At 38.4% G+C, this 20,298-nt stretch overlaps 3 protein-coding genes across 7 annotated transcripts; 2 read left to right on the forward strand and 1 right to left on the reverse strand.

Annotated features, from left to right (window-relative positions):
• Positions 1-821: 821 nt before the first annotated feature.
• On the reverse strand, positions 822-2,570 carry LOC115235772 (40S ribosomal protein S13-like). The gene is made up of 3 exons (XM_029807741.1): positions 2,434-2,570; positions 1,466-1,593; positions 822-1,189 (listed from the first exon to the last, which is right to left on the reverse strand). Exons 1-3 carry the CDS (start codon positions 2,454-2,456, stop codon positions 885-887), a joined length of 456 nt encoding a protein of 151 aa, XP_029663601.1. The 5' UTR covers positions 2,457-2,570; the 3' UTR covers positions 822-884.
• A 1,379-nt stretch (positions 2,571-3,949) lies between these two features.
• LOC115235786 (serine/arginine repetitive matrix protein 2) lies at positions 3,950-17,713 on the forward strand. Of its 3 annotated transcripts, none has more exons than XM_029807769.1 (14): positions 3,950-3,980; positions 4,295-4,472; positions 4,981-5,061; positions 5,157-5,226; positions 5,341-5,702; positions 5,929-6,156; positions 6,412-6,948; positions 8,134-8,378; positions 8,655-14,241; positions 14,342-14,795; positions 14,885-14,982; positions 15,066-15,194; positions 15,318-15,439; positions 15,645-17,713. In XM_029807769.1, the coding sequence occupies exons 2-14, from the start codon at positions 4,341-4,343 to the stop codon at positions 15,661-15,663; spliced, it is 8,064 nt and encodes a 2,687-aa protein (XP_029663629.1). In that variant the 5' UTR covers positions 3,950-3,980; positions 4,295-4,340; the 3' UTR covers positions 15,664-17,713. The 3 variants fall into 3 exon arrangements, with proteins under 3 accessions (XP_029663629.1, XP_029663630.1, XP_029663631.1); XM_029807770.1 differs by lacking the exon at positions 3,950-3,980 and adding an exon at positions 4,005-4,186; XM_029807771.1 differs by lacking the exons at positions 3,950-3,980; positions 4,295-4,472 and adding an exon at positions 4,557-4,732.
• A 331-nt stretch (positions 17,714-18,044) lies between these two features.
• Positions 18,045-20,269, forward strand: LOC115235800 (CCA tRNA nucleotidyltransferase 1, mitochondrial). 3 transcript variants are annotated; one of them, XM_029807797.1, is made up of 3 exons: positions 18,045-18,347; positions 18,521-19,128; positions 19,288-20,269. In XM_029807797.1, the coding sequence occupies exons 1-3, from the start codon at positions 18,297-18,299 to the stop codon at positions 20,042-20,044; spliced, it is 1,416 nt and encodes a 471-aa protein (XP_029663657.1). In that variant the 5' UTR covers positions 18,045-18,296; the 3' UTR covers positions 20,045-20,269. The 3 variants fall into 3 exon arrangements, with proteins under 3 accessions (XP_029663657.1, XP_029663658.1, XP_029663659.1); XM_029807798.1 differs by having other exon boundaries at positions 18,057-18,351; XM_029807799.1 differs by having other exon boundaries at positions 18,057-18,347; positions 18,525-19,128.
• Positions 20,270-20,298: the final 29 nt, after the last annotated feature.

Genomic DNA, 20,298 nt, shown 5'->3' on the forward strand with positions numbered 1-20,298 from the left:
ATGATAGCCGCATCAAATAAATATTAATTAGAGATTTGTCGCTGTTGTAAGCTTTAAAAATCAATAAATTAAGATAAAAGAATTCGAAATTTGCTTGTGTATATATGTAGCATAATTAAGAAGAGAATTAATTTGCTTTAATTATCCTTCGCGCGCGAGAAAGTATAAAAATTAATGCATATATATTGTATATAAATTAATTTAATAAATACAAAGCCAAGATCTGATTTTGAACTTTAAGAAATAAGATAATATAAAAAAAATCTTAATTTTTTTAGTTTGCCTATTTTTAGCAAGGTGATAACATTGCAATCGACCTTGTTAATAAAATATATATTCCATTTCGTTATAATTTATCTTCTCTCATTTGGTACAAAAATCGATAGCGCGAAGAATACCATATATTGTCTTTCTTAAATATGAAATACTCAAGAATTTCTTCGCAATGTTGCTCCAATAATATAGATAAAAAATTTTGATATTTTTTCACAAATTTTTTCTCTCATTGTTAGAAAAATATGCATTAAAATATATTAATTGTACATTTATCATTATATGCGCTATTTTCAATTGACAAAGAAATTAATGATTGTGTCATGATTTAACACAAATATATTTTTTATACAACTCCTGCTTAATTAAAGCAGGCATTGTATAAAACAAATTGGCAATTTGTTAAAATTTGGCGCTTTATGTAATCGACCATGCTTCTAAAAGCAATCGGAAATTTTTTTTTGTATTTTAATTAATACTGTATCAACTTTATTTTATATTTCTTGTGTCATAATCTTATATATAAATATAATATCAACACTTACGAATTATAGGAAAGCAGGTCAGTGTTTCCAAAGATTTATTTAAGCATATAGTAAATACAATAAAGATTAGGCTACGAGAGCACTGGCCGTCGAACTTTCGTATTTCCAATTCGGCGGCAAAGATCCTTTTGCTTTGTAGTAACGTGCTAGCCTGTGAATTCTCGATTCGACAAGAATCAAACGGAATTTACTGTCCTTATCTTTACGATTACGCTCCAAGTGTTTACGAACAGCGACTGCCTTTTTGATCAGATAATATAAATCTTCCGGCAGATCTGGGGCCAAGCCAATGCTTTTCACAATGCGCAGGATCTTGTTTCCTGTACGGAAGCGCACTTGGGCCACACCGTGCGAGTCACGAAGTATGACACCTATAAATATGCAATACAAATTTTTTTTATTTTAATGATTTAATTTCATAATAATTTCATTTCAATAATATATAAGTGTCTAGTGGTTACCTATCATGAAATGACAAGTTATCATATTCACATCAAACACCACTAAATTATATTCCTGCAACTTGTCTTTCTAAAGAGATCCAATTCAAGATCCCTTGAACAGTTTGCTTTCACATGTATTAACCTCGTTAAATTAATAAGACACGTATATATTATTAAATAATATAAATATGTTATTAATATTACCAATTTGAGACGGCGTGTGTCCTTTCTTTGCTAGTTTATAAATAAGTTCCTTGCAGTCTTCTGGTGTCAACTTCAACCAGGTTGGCACACTTCGGCGGTAAGGAAGCGCCGACTGGGATATACCCTTTCTAAAAAAAAAAAATAATAAATGTATTAGCTTTAATTTAATTTAGCATATAGATATTTTTAATATAGTTGTGTTATAATAGTATTTTTTTATGGATATCTGTAATATTAATACATAAAAAATATTAGAGATGAGATTCCTCTCATGAATCTGTTTTAATAAAATTGAACAAAGAGATCGAGAATGTTTATTACATTTGCCTTCTCTCTCTCTCTCTCATGATATTTATAATAAAATATAATTTATACACAAGTGTGTGCGTGTGTATATATACAACATAATGCATTAATTTAATTTAATCTAAAATCAATATGTGTGTACTTATATTTATAAAAAAAAATGCAATTTTTCAAGCCTTATGCTGTCGGATAAATTGACGCCATAATATGGTATCATATATATACACACATTGAAACTGTGTTACACACACACACATATGTATGAAAGCTTACGTACTCTAAAAACTGGCATACTTAATTTATAGGAGCTACATTGCCTCGAAAAATTGAGATTATACATTGAAACTGTGTTACACACACACATACGTATGAAAGCTTACGTACTCTAAAAACTGGCATACTTAATTTATAGGAGCTACATTGCCTCGAAAAATTGAGATTACTAATATATTTGACGATTATATGTAACGGAGCTGATAAATCGAAGAATAAAGATTTACTTATGCGCGAAAGGTGGAAAATAAAGTTACAAACACATGGTCGCCGAAACGTGTACTTCGTTTCGGCGCGATGGTGTCGTCAAAATTTTCGCATCGCAACAAAATTCGAAAGAACAATGTCGCGAATAAACAATTTTAGCGACGAAATAAACATATCGTTACCCATGTGAGTGCATACGACCCATCTTGGCGGATTTTCTCAAACGGCAACGATGTCCGCTAGAATAGAAAACGAAAAGGAAACGGCAAGAGACAGTAACGCCCTCCGCGACTAAAGGCTAATCCATATACGATGTATTTATGTAGTTGGCATAGTCATATACACGAAATATATGCGAGAAGATCAACCAATCACAGTCCGCAAAATAACTGACACAGATATCCAATAGCGGACGTTGTTTCATAGAGAAAAATATTTATTTTTAGAAGCTTTTCAGTAAGAAATACACATAAATACAATGTCACACGATTGGCTATAAAATAAAAAAAATTTTTTAAACTTAAAAAATTCTCTATTTGATAACCAATTGCGTGACATCATCTTTTCTTGCTGAAAAACTCGGTATGAAAAAAAATTCTAGGATTGCATTGAAAAATCTACTAGTTGAATAAAGTAGCATTTTATAAACCAGTCAAGACAGAAATTTTTTTATCCTAATCAATCAAATGCTACTCCGATGAATAGATCTTTGAACGTAATCCAATATTTATATTCTCTTATCAGGTATCGCATCTTGATGGATATAAGGAATATATATTATTATACAATGTGTTGATATTTATATTTTAGGAAGCTATATACAAATCTATTCGAATAGATCCTCCGAACATCTGCTCACGAAGATGATAAAACATTCGCGCGGGAAAATAGGAGGACCGATTACGGTCTTCATTCTCCTCCTTCGCGTTTGTTTCGCTGCTTCGAGATATTTAGAACACCCGGTAAGAGATCGTGAGAGAAAGGATTCGGGCGCGAATAAAGACGCGTTTCCCAGAGAATCTTTACGCATCCGTCGAAATTGCGCGAGCAATCGAATTTGCGTCTTGTCAAATCAACGGCACGCTCGCTTCCGGCCGATACTACTACGTGCGACATTTGCCGAATAGTTCCTCGGTCTCGTCGCGTCCTACCCATCGGCTATCATCGGCTATCGAATTGCGCCGACATAACCAATCGTAAAATCGAAATTCTGCCAACGCGAGCAGTAAATTTCGCTGTGCGATCGTCGCGAAACAGGAAGTGACGCAACGTCGCCTATACACACACAGCGCACACCACGGCGTCCGCGATTCAAGATGTCCGCAGTCTCGCGATAGAACGCGTACCTTTTCGGGGGTGCTGTCAAGGCAAGACATCGCGGGGCAGCTTCCTAAACGCGAACAGCTCGAGCCGTTTGTTCGCTCGAGAAAATCGGGAGATTGACGCCGAGCGTCCGCGTGCCACCGGTGTGCGCGGTCCACGAGTGTGCGACTTTTCTCGGGAACGAACCGTGAAGAAGGGAAAGGCAGAACGGGAATCGACAAGCGTCAAGATTCTGTACCGTGTCGTTTGCTAGCTTATTGTGTCGCGTAAAATACGAACGATCCCATCGGATTAGACGAATCGTCTCGCGAAATCGCGCGAATTATCGTCGACAATCGGTGAGAGCGGCGCGGAATCGCCAAGCGATTTGTGCACGAGACGAACGGACCGCAGCGCGCAGTAGCAAGTAATTCATCATTCGATTATTTCGCAGATATTAGAGATTCGTGCCGCGAGCGAAGTAAATGAAGGACTAGAGAATAATTTCCGTGTGGATTCTTCAATCCTGCTTGGACCAACGTGTCGTCTCAGAAAATTTATCTTTTGTCCTAATAATTGAGAAATAAGGGCATAACAATTGTTTGTAATTTGAAGCTGATAAAAATAAATAATGTAAACTATGGCTATATAATAATAACTTTATGTAGATTAAGAAAAGTAATAGATATGTAAATTGAGATTTTATATATTATATTTATATTACGAAATTTCTGTTTGCAGATTTATAGCAGAAATGCAGTGGGTATGAATTTTAGGAAAAGTTAAGATGTCAAGTGACAGTGATTATACTTGTCTGGTACGTCGTCATACTCACAAACGCAAGAAAATTGTCATAAGTGACAGTGATAGCAGCGATGACTCTTTTATTGATATAACTCGGAGGAAAAAGAAGATATATGTATGTATAAAAGTCTTTATTATTGATATATTGAAATCATTTTATTTTGAAATTCCTTCTAAATTTAAATTTTGCTTTGCAGATTTATAGCAGAAATGCAGTGGGTATGAATTTTAGGAAAAGTTAAGATGTCAAGTGACAGTGATTATACTTGTCTGGTACGTCGTCATACTCACAAACGCAAGAAAATTGTCATAAGTGACAGTGATAGCAGCGATGACTCTTTTATTGATATAACTCGGAGGAAAAAGAAGATATATGTATGTATAAAAGTCTTTATTATTGATATATTGAAATCATTTTATTTTGAAATTCCTTCTAAATTTAAATTTTGCTTAATAGAATAACAAGAACTTTTATTTGCCTACTTTTTTTTTATTTAATGTAAATAATAAATATATTGTAACAAAAAATTATGATACTAATAGATATATTAACATGTAAAATTTACATATAAAACAATAAGTTTCTACAATTTTTTGAAATAATTATTATATTATTATTCCAGAGAGTCATTAAAGAGTCATCAGAGGAAAGTAGCAGTGACGATAGTGATGTACCTAAACCTGTGATTAGACGACAAAACCATGTAAGTATTATTATTCTATTATATTTTTACACAAATATTTAATTAAATTTATTATAATAATCACATGTGTTTTTATTGAAATTTTCCTATTGCAGAGAGTTATTAGTGAGGATGAATCTAATTATGATAGTAGCGCATCAGAGGCAAGCAAATCCACTCAGAGTGGTTAGTATGTTATTGATCTTAAAATTGATATTAAGTTCACTATATTACCACTATAAATCTAATATTATCTACAAACTATTTACTACAAAACATCCTATATTATGTATGTTACAGATAGTAGTAGCACATCCGAATGGCAAAGCGATTGGAATAGCTCTGATGAATTGAACGAAGACTGTAAGAAACACAATGCTAAGCATAAAGTTTTATCTAAAATAAAGAGGGAGGAAGCTGGTAAACCTGGTCCTTCCTCATCATCCAATGCCGATGTCCACTCTGATAGCAATGATGAACATTCGGAGAAATGTCCTATATGCCTACTGCCATTTAGAAAACAGCAAGTTGGTACACCATCTGCTTGTGACCACTGCTTTTGTTTAGATTGTTTATTGGAATGGAGTAAAAATATTAACACTTGTCCTGTGGATCGTCAATCTTTCACCGTCATCCATGTTAGAGATAATCTCGGAGGCAAGGTAATACGCTCACTATTATTTATATAGAAATATATATGTATATATATATATATATTTTCAATTATGAAAAGTTTGTTATCCAGTACTGCAAAATTCAAAAATATTAATATGAGTAATGTGAAAAACTGTACAGATTTTTTTGTCGGTAAAAAGATAGAATAAATAAGTTCTAGCAAATTGGTTCATTGCAATTGTAATATACATTTCTCCTATCTATTTATTCCAGATCATAAAACATGTACCAATAGAAATCGTACCACGTATTGAAAATCAAGCACCAGATGATCCAACATTTTGTGAAGTGTGTCATCAAAGTGACAGGGAAGATCGAATGTTACTTTGTGACAGTTGTGATCGTGGCTACCATTTGGAATGTTTAACACCTCCAATGACTGCAGTTCCTATAGAGGAATGGTTTTGCCCAGATTGTACGAATCGAACAAATGATAGAGTGGTAAGAGAGAACTTTTCTATTCATACTTGAAGAATATCTATAAAATTTATCTATTAAATTTAATCTACAAAATTTTTAATTTTTTCTATCTATAGATATTACTATATTATATAATTTATACATTCTACAAAGCAAAAATAATTTATAGATTGCGATGTAATGCTCTGATGAATGATACATAAAAGAACTTATTTTAAAAATTAAGTGTATAATCAACAAAAGCATATTAAATCCCTTTCTTATTTATGTTTGCAGTTTGTAACACACTTTTTGCCAACTCTTATGATGTCACGACGTCCCGGTCGGCGTATTCTTCAATTCGGAAACGATAGTGGCTTAGGCATATTTCGTAGAATATTTCCTCATATTCGCGATGTTGATAATGATCGTACGTACGTACCTGGTAGATACCTTCGCAATCGCGCCCGCGAAGTGCACGATCACACTCCAGCAGACATTCCCGAGCAACTTATCGATCCGAATATGCCATCTACTTCGTCTGGCCTCGATTCGATTGGTGACAATAGTCGAAGTCGTTCTCCAAACACTAGTTTAGAGGGTAATGCTTCTTCGTCTACACGCTCGAACAAAAAATCCAAGACTAAAACAACGAAAAGAAAAAAAAGGAAGGTCATGCAAAACTCCAAGAGAAACAGCAGTAATGTAGTTCGAGAGGTGCGAATCACAGAATTGAACGATGATGGCGAAGAGGAGGAGATAGTAACATATGTCAAAGTCGCATCATCCACATCGAGGAGGAAGTGTAAGAAAAGAACAAAGAAAACGCGCAAGGTATATCGCTAATTTCTCCTCAAATGTAGAATTATAGCTTAACACATAACATTCATGCTCGAGTGGGGATTGCCAGATACATATATAATTTAAAATTTTTCCAAACTATACTATAGCTATTATTTTATCTAATTCTAATCATAACAATGCAATTAATAAATGCGTTCTTATGCAACTTATATTTTTCTGTTACATTATATGACATGTATAGATCTTTCTTCAGATTGGAATATATGTCATCTGGCAACTCTATCATGTCTCATTATTAAATGTTCATCATCTTGGACTTCCGACCCACACTATCCGATTATTACTGTATTTCCTGACCATACTTTATGCCACCTTCGTAACATGACTCAATTGAATTAGATTTTTCGATTGTAACTCATTGTTCTTAATTTATATAAATAAAACGATTTTCCCACTAGATGCACTTGGTTTTTTTTCTTAATTTTGCTTAAATAACTTTATCATATTGATATGCCAAAATCTTAAAAAACTTCAGTAGAGTGTCACACAATTGTATTTTAAGATTAAAATTATGCGAGTTATTTTTTATTTTATAATATCAGTGTGGTTTATTTACTTATATGATATATTTTAATATACTATAAAATCCCAAGAATAAAATATATTATAAATACATTAATTATATAAATAAATAAGAGTATACTGTGTTATAAAAAGTCTTGAAATATATATTTATACACGCTAACTGATTGAATCATATACAAGAGAGAAGCACTATCTTGAAGAAAAATGCAATTATTTATGTCGAGGGTAATAAAAATAATAATTAAATAAAAAAATTTGAAGAACAATGAATTTACAAAATTATTCGATATATCTATTTCAGTAAAACTATAAAACTTTTCATTCTCTTGCTTTCAAAATAAATAACTTACACATAGAAGCTTATATACCCTTTCTGAAAATTATAATACAAATATATATGATATAGTATAATAAAATCTATTAATTGCTTACTTTTTTTTACTAACTTATTAATTTATCCTATAATAACTTCTCATCAAATCAAAGATTGCTGAAGAGAATGCTATGTTTCTTTTTTTTCTTGTTGCTTGACGCTTTTTATACACAATTTTATATTAAATAGAAATGTTGCCTGTCATATTTCATATGATCTTTGTAAAAGAACATAAGATTACTATATTATTTTACCAGAGGAGAAAACACAAACGACGAGTGCGTACTGTAGCATCTATGCTGGCTAGTAAACATACAGTAAAAAGAAGATTGGCCTCCACACTTGGTATACAGAAGCCAAAAGTGCCGCAGTTTGTACCTACCATGAAAAATAATATTTCTATTCCTGAGAAAAGCGCTCTCATAAACGCCAGATATAGCGCCGGTATACCCCAAGTCAGTCTTTTTGGGAATAATCTGGGAATAGATTACAGTCCACCTGGGTAAGCGATTGATTCTATTCTATGTACTTATATTATAGAAAGTGTTGCAACAACCATTTACATTTGATTTTAATAATATTATATCTTGCATAGTGCGCAAGCTATTTTTTGATTATATGCAAAATGTATTTATATGAAAATATGCTATGTAATGTTGAATTCTTTCTATTGTTCACAAATTATATTTTAGAAAAAAACATTGCATATATACAAATAAATAAAGTAATCTTTCAGTTGAATATCTCGGTGAATTTCAACTAATGTCTGTTCAATTAGGTCGGACGACGACAATGAATATTCCATTGGAAACGGTCCACTGATAAATGTACGACAGCGACGATCGGCAGTACCATCGATCAGACGTCGCACTATTTTAAAAACTATCGCCAATCCGATCGATGAAATAGAGAATGCGAGCGCGATGGATCTGTTGAGTAGCATAATGAACAATCAAGAGTTGTGGCATTCGACCAAGAAGAAGGACGATGTGATCCTGAAGGCCGATGGTACACTGGTGGTGAATAATCCTGATAAGGAGAATAAACACAGCATCAATAACAATGAAAGTCCGAAGAAGGAGAAGCACGATGAAGAAAAGGTTACGCGGCGCAAAGAGGCGAATCATTTGAAGGTGGTAGACACACCGCTGGATCTATCTAATGTCAATCCCAGTGATATAACACAGGCGCCAATGTACAATAATCCCTGCGGCGGCAGTGGCGGTGGTGGTGGCGGCAATCGGGGCAACTTCCGGGGTGGCTATGGCCGCGACAACAGTGGCCGACACGGAGGCCACGGAGGGCAAAGCTACGGCAGCGGTCGCGATTCGCTACCGCCAGGCGGTAGACACAGCTACAGCGGCGGAACCGGCAGTGGCGGCCCGCGGGACAACTTCGGGAACCGCGACTTTGGTCCGCCGCCGTTCTACAATCTCAATTTCGAGCACTGCGGCGGACCACCCATGTTTGGTGCCCACGCGCCGCCGCCGCCGTTCCGCAGCCGTAATCCGCAGCATTTCCGAAACGAGCGGTTGCGTTTTCCGCCGCCGCCACCTCCGCCCATTGAGCGACCGTTTAATTATACGGACGGTGGTAGCAGCGGTTTTGAATCCAGACCGCCGTTTCCGCACGCAACGGATCGATTTCCCAGGCCCAGGCCGCCTTCATTGAGCATACCGCCTGCCGGTGGTTTACCCATCGCACCGCCAAACGCGCCGCCAGATCCCCTGAACGTGCAACCGCCGACGCACAATAACCTATCTTCGGTCAATCTATCTGAGGACACGACGCGAAACTATCGGTCCTCCCCCGAGCAGAATGATCGCATTGTAGTGCCGGAACCTGTAGCCGCGCCAACTACTACGCGCCAGGACAACGACGACTGCGACATTTACTGCGATATCGAGCCGCCGTCCAAGCCTGATTGTGAGGTACAGGAGGAACTTCATAGCAACGGTTCGATGATTCTGTTGCCACCACCGGAACCGCCGTCCGGCTTGTTAGATTTTGAGGAAAACTCCAGAAGCGACAAAGACAACGATAGCGAGCAGGAGTTGGTGATCGATGACAGTCATAAGGAAGACACGCCGAAAGATCTGCCGACAAGCGGTGACAAGTATGATCCATTCGCCGCCGACAGTGATAGCAACGACGATGCTGCTGCTGCTGCTTCGATAGATGAGAAGATGGTGCTCGAGAAAGTACAAGTATCGCGAAACAACCTGGATAGTTGTAACATACCGATGCCGGTTGCGTCATTATTGAGTTCCACCACGAGTTATCCTTCGATGCCAACAGTTGCCGTTACGACGACTGCTGAAAGTAGAGAACTGCCACAGGAACCCATTCGGCTCACCGCGTACGATGACGATGACGACAATGACTCTCAGTCAGACTGTCCGAATTTTTCCATTTACTCGTCGCAGACTATGGATGTGGCCAGACACACGGAACAGGAACTATCGCAGCAGCTCGGACCGCTTCAACCGCCGCCGTTACCGCCTAATATCCCCGACGATGATGATATAATCGTGGGGGATATCCAAGCGTGCGATCTACCGGACGTGCCTCCAGAACCTGCCGATCCTTATCTCGAGGCGCTCCAGAAAGAGCGACAAACTCTGAGTAAGATACCACCGAAAAAAATTTCGCACGATTCGCACCGTGGCAAGATTACCTTCAAAATCGGCTACAAATTGAGACTAAACAATCGGCTGAGTGGGCTGCACTCCGACGATCACAATGTAAACTCGCAGAACGCGAGTTTTCATCAGAAAAAAGCAGCGGCAGTGGTGCCGCCGATCGACGACCAGCAGCAGCAAGAACGAGATGGTGACAAGAATGTCAGTCCATCCAAGTCAACAATGGAATCCACGGCAATAAGATCGTCGATAGCGATAAACCAATTGATAGGACCACGACTTGCAGAGGAGGACGAAAAGAATATTTCGACGGAAATCGCTACGCCAAGCTCGCTTAAAAAGAAGAAACCACTCCAATTTCCTAGTCAACACGAGAGCGAAGAGCTCGGTTCGGAGAGTTCATCTGACGAGGAAGCTGCAAAGACGGACGAAACGAAATCGAGACGTATCGATGTCGCGTCGCCCAGCAGGAAAGAAGAGGAAGACAGCGAACGGGAAACGTCACCGCGAGTAGCAGCGACGGCAGATGAAAACATTGCAGTCGCAGAGAGTACAGTGTCGTCCGCTTTTCGGTTATCCCCAAGAAAGTTGGATGACGGCGAACTGAATATAGAATGCAACTCGCAGGATTTGGAAGGCGATAATGCAACAACGAGCAAAGCCGCATTGAGCCATTCGAGCGATGTATTACGAAGCGAAGCGAGCGCGTGCGATGACGACTCGCAGGAGCGGGAGTCAAGTAGCGAAGATTATGATCGTTCGCCGAGCAGCCGTAGTGACAAACTCGCTAAAATGGATTGCGACGATAAGGATGATGATGACAAAGCGTCGAGTGATCCTAATGAAGATCCGAATTCGTCGGATCAGCGGCAGGAGAAGGCGAGCTTCTCGACGGAGATGGTGGTGGACGACGAGATCGAGCAATTCCCGATAGAAAAGGACAAGTTGGAGGACGAGCCGGCTGCGCCGGCCGACAGCAACTGGGACTCGGATGGCGCTTATACCCCTTGCAAAGACGAGTTACCTGTGAGGGATGAGGGTGCGCATGCATCGGAGCGACGTGCGGCGTCGTTCGAGGTCGGTTTGGAGCCGATCACCCCAACGAAGGATAAGACGAATGACGACCTCGACGATTGTAGGACACCGCCAGCGGGTTACGCGGAATTAGGCACTGAGGCCATTTCCGAAACCGATGAGGCGATAAATTTCGAAGAGGAATTAAACGCCTTGGCGTTACGCAAAGAAAAGGAGATGGAGGACGGTGAAATACCGGATGAGAGCAAACTGAACGCGAAGGAACGCGAAAAATCCAAGGAAGAGAAAGAAGAAGAGGACAGCAAGAGAAAGAAGAAGAAGGATAAGAAGGAAAAGAGCAAAGAAAGTACGGAAAAGAACAAAGAAAACATTTCGTCGGATAATCTGGTCTCGTGGAAAAAGCTCTCGAAGAGCACGAAGGAAAGACCGTACCGCGACAAGGACAAACGATCCAAGTCGAAGGAGAAAGAGAAGGATAAAGATAAGGATAAGTCTTCCAAGAAAAAAACGAAGGAGGTGGGTAAGAAGAAGGAGAAGAGAAAGGAGCTTCCACGATACGACGTGAGGAAGATCGTGGCCGAGAAACCGTCTCGACCGAGAAAGGATGAGTACGGTAGAGATATCAGGGAGAAGTCGCGAAGTAGATCCAGAAGCCGCTCGTCGGACAAGATTCGGTCGGGCTCAAGGGATCGACGGAGTCGATCATACTCGAAGGGACGATCCAGGAGCAGATCTCGTCTTCGATTGTCCTCTTGGTCGAGAGATCGCGGTCGATCATATTCCAGATCTTGCCGTTCAATCTCACGCAAGAGGTCATCATCCCGTACAAAACGCAAGACTTCGCGAAGACGATCCGTTTCGCGTAGACGATCTCTATCGAGGCGACATTCGGTTTCTCGAAGACGATCGCGATCACTGTCGCGTAAGCGACAACGGTCGCTGTCACCTAGGCGACGAACCCGGCGATCGTTGTCGAGGTCACGCGACAAACGGAAGGATAAGATAAAGAAATACAAGTCACGCAGTCGCTCGAGGAATCGCAAGAGATCGCGTAGTAAGTCGCCGAAGAGGATGTCGTCCAAGTCGCGCGAAAAGAAACACAGCAAGAGGAAGATACACAGCCGATCCCGGTCGAAGGGTAGATCAATCTCGCGAGATCGGGATCGCAATAGAAATTGGGATCAGCTAAATGAGAAAAGTGTAGACCACGAACAGCAATTTCCACGTGAGCGAGAAGAGCACGAGCGTTCATGGAGCGCGCAATGGACACCGTCTTGGTCGCGATCGAGATCTAAAACGCCACCGCACATCCAACAAGAGCAAATTGGGTCGCGCAACTGGTCGCCACCGCCCGTGCTAAATAGCGTATCGCCGAAGAACTTGACCGTCATACTGACAAACAAGGAAGCGATAAAGAAGAAGAAGAAAGAGCGCCGGAAAGAGAGCCGAAAGTCCAAGGAGATTGAAAAGCGGCGGAAGAGCAAACGCAACAGAACTCCGCCACCATCCAAGGAAGTATTCGCTAGCGGTGATAACATACTAGTAAGCGTGTGCTTTAACAAGGATAACGAGACGAATCCGGTAAATATGCCGGAATTGCCTCAAACGATTCCTTTGGTGCCACCGATAAAACGCCGACGAAGAGAGTCAGTTCAGACAGAGTCCTCCGTACCTTCCGCGAAGCGATCGAAGAAGGAGAAAACGAAGGACAAACGATCCAAGTCGCCTAAAGTGAAAAAGGACAAGAAGAAGAAATCCAAAGCAGCGGAGATCGCGGCGACGAAGAAACCCGTGGCTGTCATCGATCTGGACCAGTCGCCGTTCCGTGAGCAAACGCCATCACCGCGTGATGTTATTGTGCTGAGCGACGACGATGACAAACAAGCGCAGGAAGCGCTTGCTGCCTCACCGGAGCAGTGCCCGCCATCACAGGCGTCGCCGCCACGCGAACAGTTTGTCTCACAGGGCCCAAAGACGCCGCCGGAGCCGCAGATAAAGTTCTCCATAAACAAGCAACCTAGCAATCTCAGACCGTCCTTAATAAATCCCCTGCTGGAGGAGGAAGAGGAAGAAGAAGAAGAGGAAGAAGAGGAAGAAGAGATGATAGACGAGCGGGTGGAGGAAGAGCTGGAGATGCGGGCACAGGAGGAGCTGGAGCTACGTCTAAAGATCGGGCCCAACACACCCCCTGAACCACCCACGTCTCCGCCAACTTCGCCGGATGCATATGATCCTTTCGACCCGACCAAGTCTCGATCTCCGACACCTGATGCGAGTCAAGAAGCTACGCCAAACGACGATCGCGATCGGGCGCAGCGTAATTCGCCGAGAAAGCATGACGGAACAGTGGACACTCCGTTGCCATTGGATGAACCGAACCAACAGCAGGATCAGCCCAATCAGGAGAAACCGATTGAGAAACCAAAGATAATATCAATGGTGACTATCAAGAGACCATCGCCGCAGAGGGACGTCTCTGCGTCTTCTCCTGTGCCGGAGAATCAAACTGATATAGCTCAATCGTGCAACAGCCCTCCTCCCAAGACTCAGCAAAATCCACAATCGAATGTGCAATCGGCGGCCAATCCGTTCGCTACCATTAATCCTGTGCTAGCAACGGTGGCGGCCGCGGTGCAGAGAAGCTTCAATACCAACACAACTAATACCACGCAGAGAACGTTGTTACAGGTACAGAATCTAAAATTATTTAAAGTTTAGTTAATTCAATGAATTAAATTGAATAAAATGTATTATGTTGATGGCTTTTTCCCTAATTTTTCTTTTGCAGTCTAATCGTATCTCGCCGAGCAATCAGATGAAACAACGTACAAACGACAGGCCACAGCTTCCTAATGTATTCGCGAATTCTGCAAAGTCATCCACCATGGGACGATCGTCCAAATCTACCCAGAGTAAAAACAGTTCGACGATAGGTCAGAACGGCAGCGACGCGCCAATAGATATGACGAACGACAACGTCGTTGATATGTCATCGCCGTATTCACCGGGGTCGACCCTGAGCGATGGTCTCTTTGATCCTCCTAGCCCCGCCAACTTCAATAACTCGCCCGTTGCAAACGCACCACCGTTACCAGCCGCTACTAAAACAACCACGCCGAAGGTTAACAAGAGCGCGGAGAAGAAGGACGCCTTCGACGCACTGTTCGGTGGAATATTGCCTCCCGTCAAAACTACAACCAAGAATAGAAGCAAAAAAGTCACCAAGGAAAAGACGAAAAAGTGTATGTATTTCTATCCACAGCGAATGCTACGAGTTCAATATTTTGATTTTCGCTACAAGTTTTATCAATGTAAATGGCGTATTTTACAGCTACCAATCCCAAAGTTGGCGTACGTATGGACGAAAATCAGCTCCAAATCCTGGACGATCTACCTAGTTCTGCTGTGGAAATGCAAGTTAAGGACAAGGTATTAATGTATAATTTTGCATAAATCTTATGTGTGTTAAATATGCGAAAGTATATGAAACCTGTGCTTTTTTACCATTACAGTTTCTCAAGAAACTAAACCGACAAGAGAGAGTAGTGGAGGAAGTGAAATTAGTTCTTAAACCCCATTACACCAAAAAACATGTGACAAAAGAAGAATACAAAGATATCATGCGCAAAGCTGTACCTAAGGTGTGAACACATTAAATTCATTGTAACTTGTGACAATTAAAAACAATATTACAGAATTAAATATGTATTTAGATCCAATCATACAACACAGATGACGAGAGAGATCTCAATTATATGTTGCAGATATGTCATAATAAAACAGGCGAAATCAACCCTAAAAAGATAGCGCATCTAATAGAAGCATATGTAAGAAAGTGTCGAAACAACAAGAAGAAGACTTCTTCTGCCAAGATAACAAAACCTACGTAAGTAAAGTATAAAAGCAATTAAATAACTATAATAATATGACATTATATAAATTTTTTTACATAATAAATTGAAAATAATCTCGCGCTTAACTATCAATATATTGATCTACACATTCGTTCGATTTCGTTAATGGAATCAACACTAATCTTTAATGGAATCATCTTTATCTTTTCTTACAATTGCATTTAACAAAACTTGTAGGAAGACTCTATGGAGTTGATCACGTATTGGCAATCCTAGCGCATTAGAAATTTCTTCATCGTTAGGCGCCTCTTCTTAAACCTTAAAACACATTCTATCTTCTGAGTGGTAAGTGAATCAGCAACGTATATACATATACATATATATTGACGAGCGCAACATGTATTGTGTGTACATACATAATTCATTATAATTGTATAAGCGTAATATTTTTATTTATCTGTTTACATATGAGAGAGAGAGAGAGAGAGAAAGAACGAACGAACGAATGAACGATCGAGCAAGTAAAGATTCGTGTGAGTGATTGCTATTATTAATATCCACAAATATTAACGTTTAAACACGACGTTCGCGCGTATATTTGCGAAGGCGCTCGACTATGTGTGTGTGTGTGTGTGTACGATCTTTGTCCGAAAATATATGGCCGTACATTATTGCGGTGCCTCCCAAATTCGGATTCGGAGATCTCGATCAACGATCCTTAAACTAGGAAATATAATAGTGTACGATAAGGTCATATTTAGAGAATGTGAGATTGTAATCCAGAGAAAAACAGAAGAATACTCGAGAGCAATTCGAATCGCTATATACGGGAGAGAAAATAGATCGCCAGCTATGTATTTTCCCAAACAACATCTGCACTGTAAAATTAATAGATTCTTAAACTTACTATTATACATAAGTAAATATGGCCTGTGGAAGTCTTTTTCATACAAGTTTATTTCAATAAGCAAGATATAGATACGGTAACTTGGTTACTATTTATACTCTGTAAACGGATGATTTCACACATACACATACATATGATGTACATGTTTTTATTGATCAACAAATTCAATGTAAATATAAATCATATATAAAATTGCCCCAAGAGCATCATCTTCGTATGTGAATCTGATTTTAGCTTGTGTTTGCCTTTGACTCAAGTTGCATGTCTGCTATTCCAAAGGGATGTTTTTATATTACGTTTTAACGCTGCAAAAGAATTGTAGAACATCGAAATCTCTCTCTATAATTTGTTTCATTTATATATTTCAAAGAAAAAAAAAGAATGTACTGTCTTGTGGATACCGTAAATCATATTTACGTCTCGTGTTAAGCACCAAATACGGTTGTATAATTCACGGCTCAAGTAATGATTAATTATATATTATTGCATTACACACACACACACACACACATACTCGCGCACATACACATGCAGTGATATGATACTAATAAAATACAAACCCGTATTAAAAGGAGCACATGAGACGTGTGCATGTTTACCTGTGCATGTATTTCTAAGAAGATAGGATGCGATCACCGTAAAATATTCTCCACTTTTTGAAAGGCACTTGATGTTTCAAAATGCAAAATGTGTAATGCGTTGAAATAGAAATGTAATCGTCAATCGTGAGTTTTTACGCCGATAGTAAAATATTATAAACAGCGTGCACGCGCTATGGTTAAAACTTTTTTGCATATAAAAGTCTTAACAGAATACAGTGTATGTCCGTTTTAAAGATTAATATATGGTGTATTTCTTTAACTGATAAAAATATAAAATTAATTCTAAAACATAATAAAAAGAAAAAAAAAAAAAGAAAAAATCTGATCATCTATTTCATGTTTTAAAGGAACAATTGTATATATTAATAATGAAAACGGGCATTCTCTATGGAAATCTTAATATTGGAGAGTATTGTTGTGTTATATAAATATACACATACATATTTAATGCTAGCTAACAACATGTAAAATTCTGTTGTACATTTTACAACCGAATTGTATGCTCATGTCGTACAAAACACTATGTGGATAAGTTTTATACTTTTTATGCGTAATAGCGGAAATTGCATCCTCTTTGGAACATATACATATGTATATGGATATGACACTGTGGCTGATGAATTTGAGCGAAATATGTGACGAACTTTATCATAGAATATTCAGTAAAACGATGTTAAATCCATGTCCTTCGGTACGTTCGAGAAAAACTCGTTAATTCTTGTGTGTATGAACTCTCTTTTGTACTAAATAGTAATGTACATAAACGAAAGGAGAATAAAGAGTTTAATATTATCAAATTTGCTTATTTAATTCATACTGCAGAATAAATGTCGCAGAGATTGCGCGAGATTTTGAAATGCATTCATGATTTCACCATATAATATTATTGCTGCAGTCTAACATTTCTGAACTAAACTCTTATGTCTTCAAACAATTAAAATTTTCTAAATTTCATTTCTTTCCTTTTACATTCTCCCATCACATGAATACTATAGTGAAGAAAATTAAAAAAAAAAAAAAATATTTAAAATTCGCGCTCGAGGATTTGAAATTTAAAGGGAATTTAACTTTACGTCGAGAAATAAAAGATTTGCACATCCGTTTCGTATTTTTTATAATTTTTCAAATATTTTCTTTTCTCGTATCTAATGACACAATATATATAAAAATGAATAGTGAAAGTGCGCTTATAATATACGTCTAGCATATATTTAAAAAAAATTAGCAAGATTGTAGCAAATACTTCTACGCATATGCCGTACTGGATACTGGATGCATACCAGAAAAAAAGTGTTTGAATTTTAGAAATGCCACGAGATGTGAGTGTGTATGATAACACGTGCGATTTACGTATAAAAGTATAATACACGCGTACGAATTATGTTAAGGGCATTAGCTCGGCGAACAACAAATCTCCTTCGTCACGAAATCGTAAGTAAGACAATCGTTCTTTCGCAGCATAGATAAATTAAAAACCGTCGAAGTTAGGTTAGGTTATGTTAAATGTCGATTTAAATACTGACGGATTTCTTTGAATAATTCTAGAGATAAAATGCAAAAAAAAGATGTGACAAGTATAACGATTATTTTTATTATTGTTTCAGACAGGAAGATATAAATTGGTAAGGAGAACTGTGCAAAAGTCTTGGACGAAGGTTAGAAATACCGACCCGCTGTCAAGAATCGATCCTGTCATCATGAAGTTAGACTGTCCGGAATTTCATTCCGTTTTCACACCGGAATTGCAGACCCTCGCGGATTTATTCAAGAGATATAATTACGAATTACGAATCGCCGGCGGCGCCGTTCGTGATATTCTCATGGGTAAACAGCCCAAGGATCTCGATTTCGCAACCGATGCTACACCGCCGCAGATGAAGGATATGTTCACTAAAGAGGAGATCAGAATGATAAATGAGAAAGGGGAGAAGCATGGAACGATAACGGCGAGAATAAATGATAAGGAGAACTTTGAAATTACTACTTTGCGTATCGACGTTCTGACTGATGGACGGCACGCGCAGGTGGAATATACAAAGGATTGGAAGCTGGACGCAAATAGACGAGATCTGACTATTAATTCCATGTTTCTTGGCCTCGATGGCACATTGTACGATTATTTTTACGGTTACGAGGATCTGAAGAAAAAACGAGTGGTTTTTGTAGGCGACGCTAGTCTTAGGATACGTGAAGATTATCTACGAATTCTCAGGTATGTTGTATTTATATATTGGTATACATATTTATCTATGATTATATAATATTTTAATATGACATATGTCTTGCATTTTTTACCAAATATTAAATGCATTTATTGTTACTTATTCAATATTTAAAACTTATTACATTGCACATCATTTAATTGCGCTAGGTATTTCCGTTTCTATGGAAGAATAATGGATAGTCCTGATAAACACGATGAGGCTACGATAAAGGCAATGAAAGAAAATATCGATGGTCTGTCACAAATATCTGGCGAGAGAATCTGGAGCGAGTGGAGTAAGATTCTGATGGGCAATTTCGCCTTAGAATTGACTCTGAAACTACTCGAATGTGGCAGCAGCAAATATATCGGTCTACCCGAGGAACCTGCCATAGAAAATTTTCAAAGCGTTTATCAATGCGCCTCATCCAATAATGTAACTTTGAAGCCCATATCCTTAATAGTGTCGATGTTGAAAAACGAAGATGAGGTAATGACGCTGCACAGTAGATTGAAACTGTCCAGATCTGAAAGAGACTTGGCGTTATTCCTGGTGCAGCATAGGGAGTACAAGCCTTCTGAGAAACCGTTAAAACTCTATCAGAAACTGATCTTCACTCAACAAACACACAAATATGATGTCTATCGAGAATACGTGAAGGAGGTGTTGAGATATCGTGGCGCGATGAAAATTCTGGATGAACTAGAACAATGGAAAATTCCGAAATTTCCTATCAATGGTTATATGATGAAAGAACGCGTGCCGAACCATAAATTATTTAGTCAAGTTTTAATAAAATTGAGACACATATGGATTGACGAGGACTTTAAGCTCACCGACGAACAACTTCTCGAACATGTACCAAGCATACTCAGTGAATTAGAAGAAAAAATTAAAGATCAAAAGCATTACAAAAAGACATGAAATACACGTTTTCCAAATGTTGAAAGAATTTTATGTGTATCTGCAACGAATACTGTCGTCGTTCTATAAATGGAAACATATACATTAATTTATTACTTTGCAACTCAGTTTTCAAATAGATTTGAAATGTATAATTAATAATATTTTTTGATTGCTTCAAAATATTTTATGAAAAAAAGAAAACATTTTTTACACACAAGATTTTTTTTTTTTTTTCATAATTATCTCAAATAAAATAAAATATCTGTATATAT

The sequence above is a fragment of the Formica exsecta genome, unplaced genomic scaffold (genome assembly GCF_003651465.1).
Source record: "Formica exsecta isolate Colony F162 unplaced genomic scaffold, ASM365146v1 scaffold235, whole genome shotgun sequence".
In the NCBI taxonomy this organism is placed as follows: Eukaryota; Metazoa; Arthropoda; class Insecta; order Hymenoptera; family Formicidae; genus Formica; species Formica exsecta.

Coding starts and splice junctions, on each gene's coding strand:
- LOC115235772 (XM_029807741.1), bottom strand. CDS start 2,456: ATGGGTCGTATGCACTCACATGG. Junction 1,594..2,433: donor GGTCGTATGCACTCACATGG/GTAACGATATGT, acceptor TTTTTTTTTTAG/AAAGGGTATATCCCAGTCGG. Junction 1,190..1,465: donor ACACACGCCGTCTCAAATTG/GTAATATTAATA, acceptor GCATATTTATAG/GTGTCATACTTCGTGACTCG.
- LOC115235786 (XM_029807769.1), top strand. CDS start 4,341: ATGTCAAGTGACAGTGATTATACTTGTCTGGTACGTCGTCATACTCAC. Junction 8,379..8,654: donor ATAGATTACAGTCCACCTGG/GTAAGCGATTGA, acceptor CTGTTCAATTAG/GTCGGACGACGACAATGAAT. Junction 14,796..14,884: donor CAAGGAAAAGACGAAAAAGT/GTATGTATTTCT, acceptor CGTATTTTACAG/CTACCAATCCCAAAGTTGGC.
- LOC115235800 (XM_029807797.1), top strand. CDS start 18,297: ATGTTAAGGGCATTAGCTCGGCGAACAACAAATCTCCTTCGTCACGAA. Junction 18,348..18,520: donor ATCTCCTTCGTCACGAAATC/GTAAGTAAGACA, acceptor TTATTGTTTCAG/ACAGGAAGATATAAATTGGT. Junction 19,129..19,287: donor GATTATCTACGAATTCTCAG/GTATGTTGTATT, acceptor TAATTGCGCTAG/GTATTTCCGTTTCTATGGAA.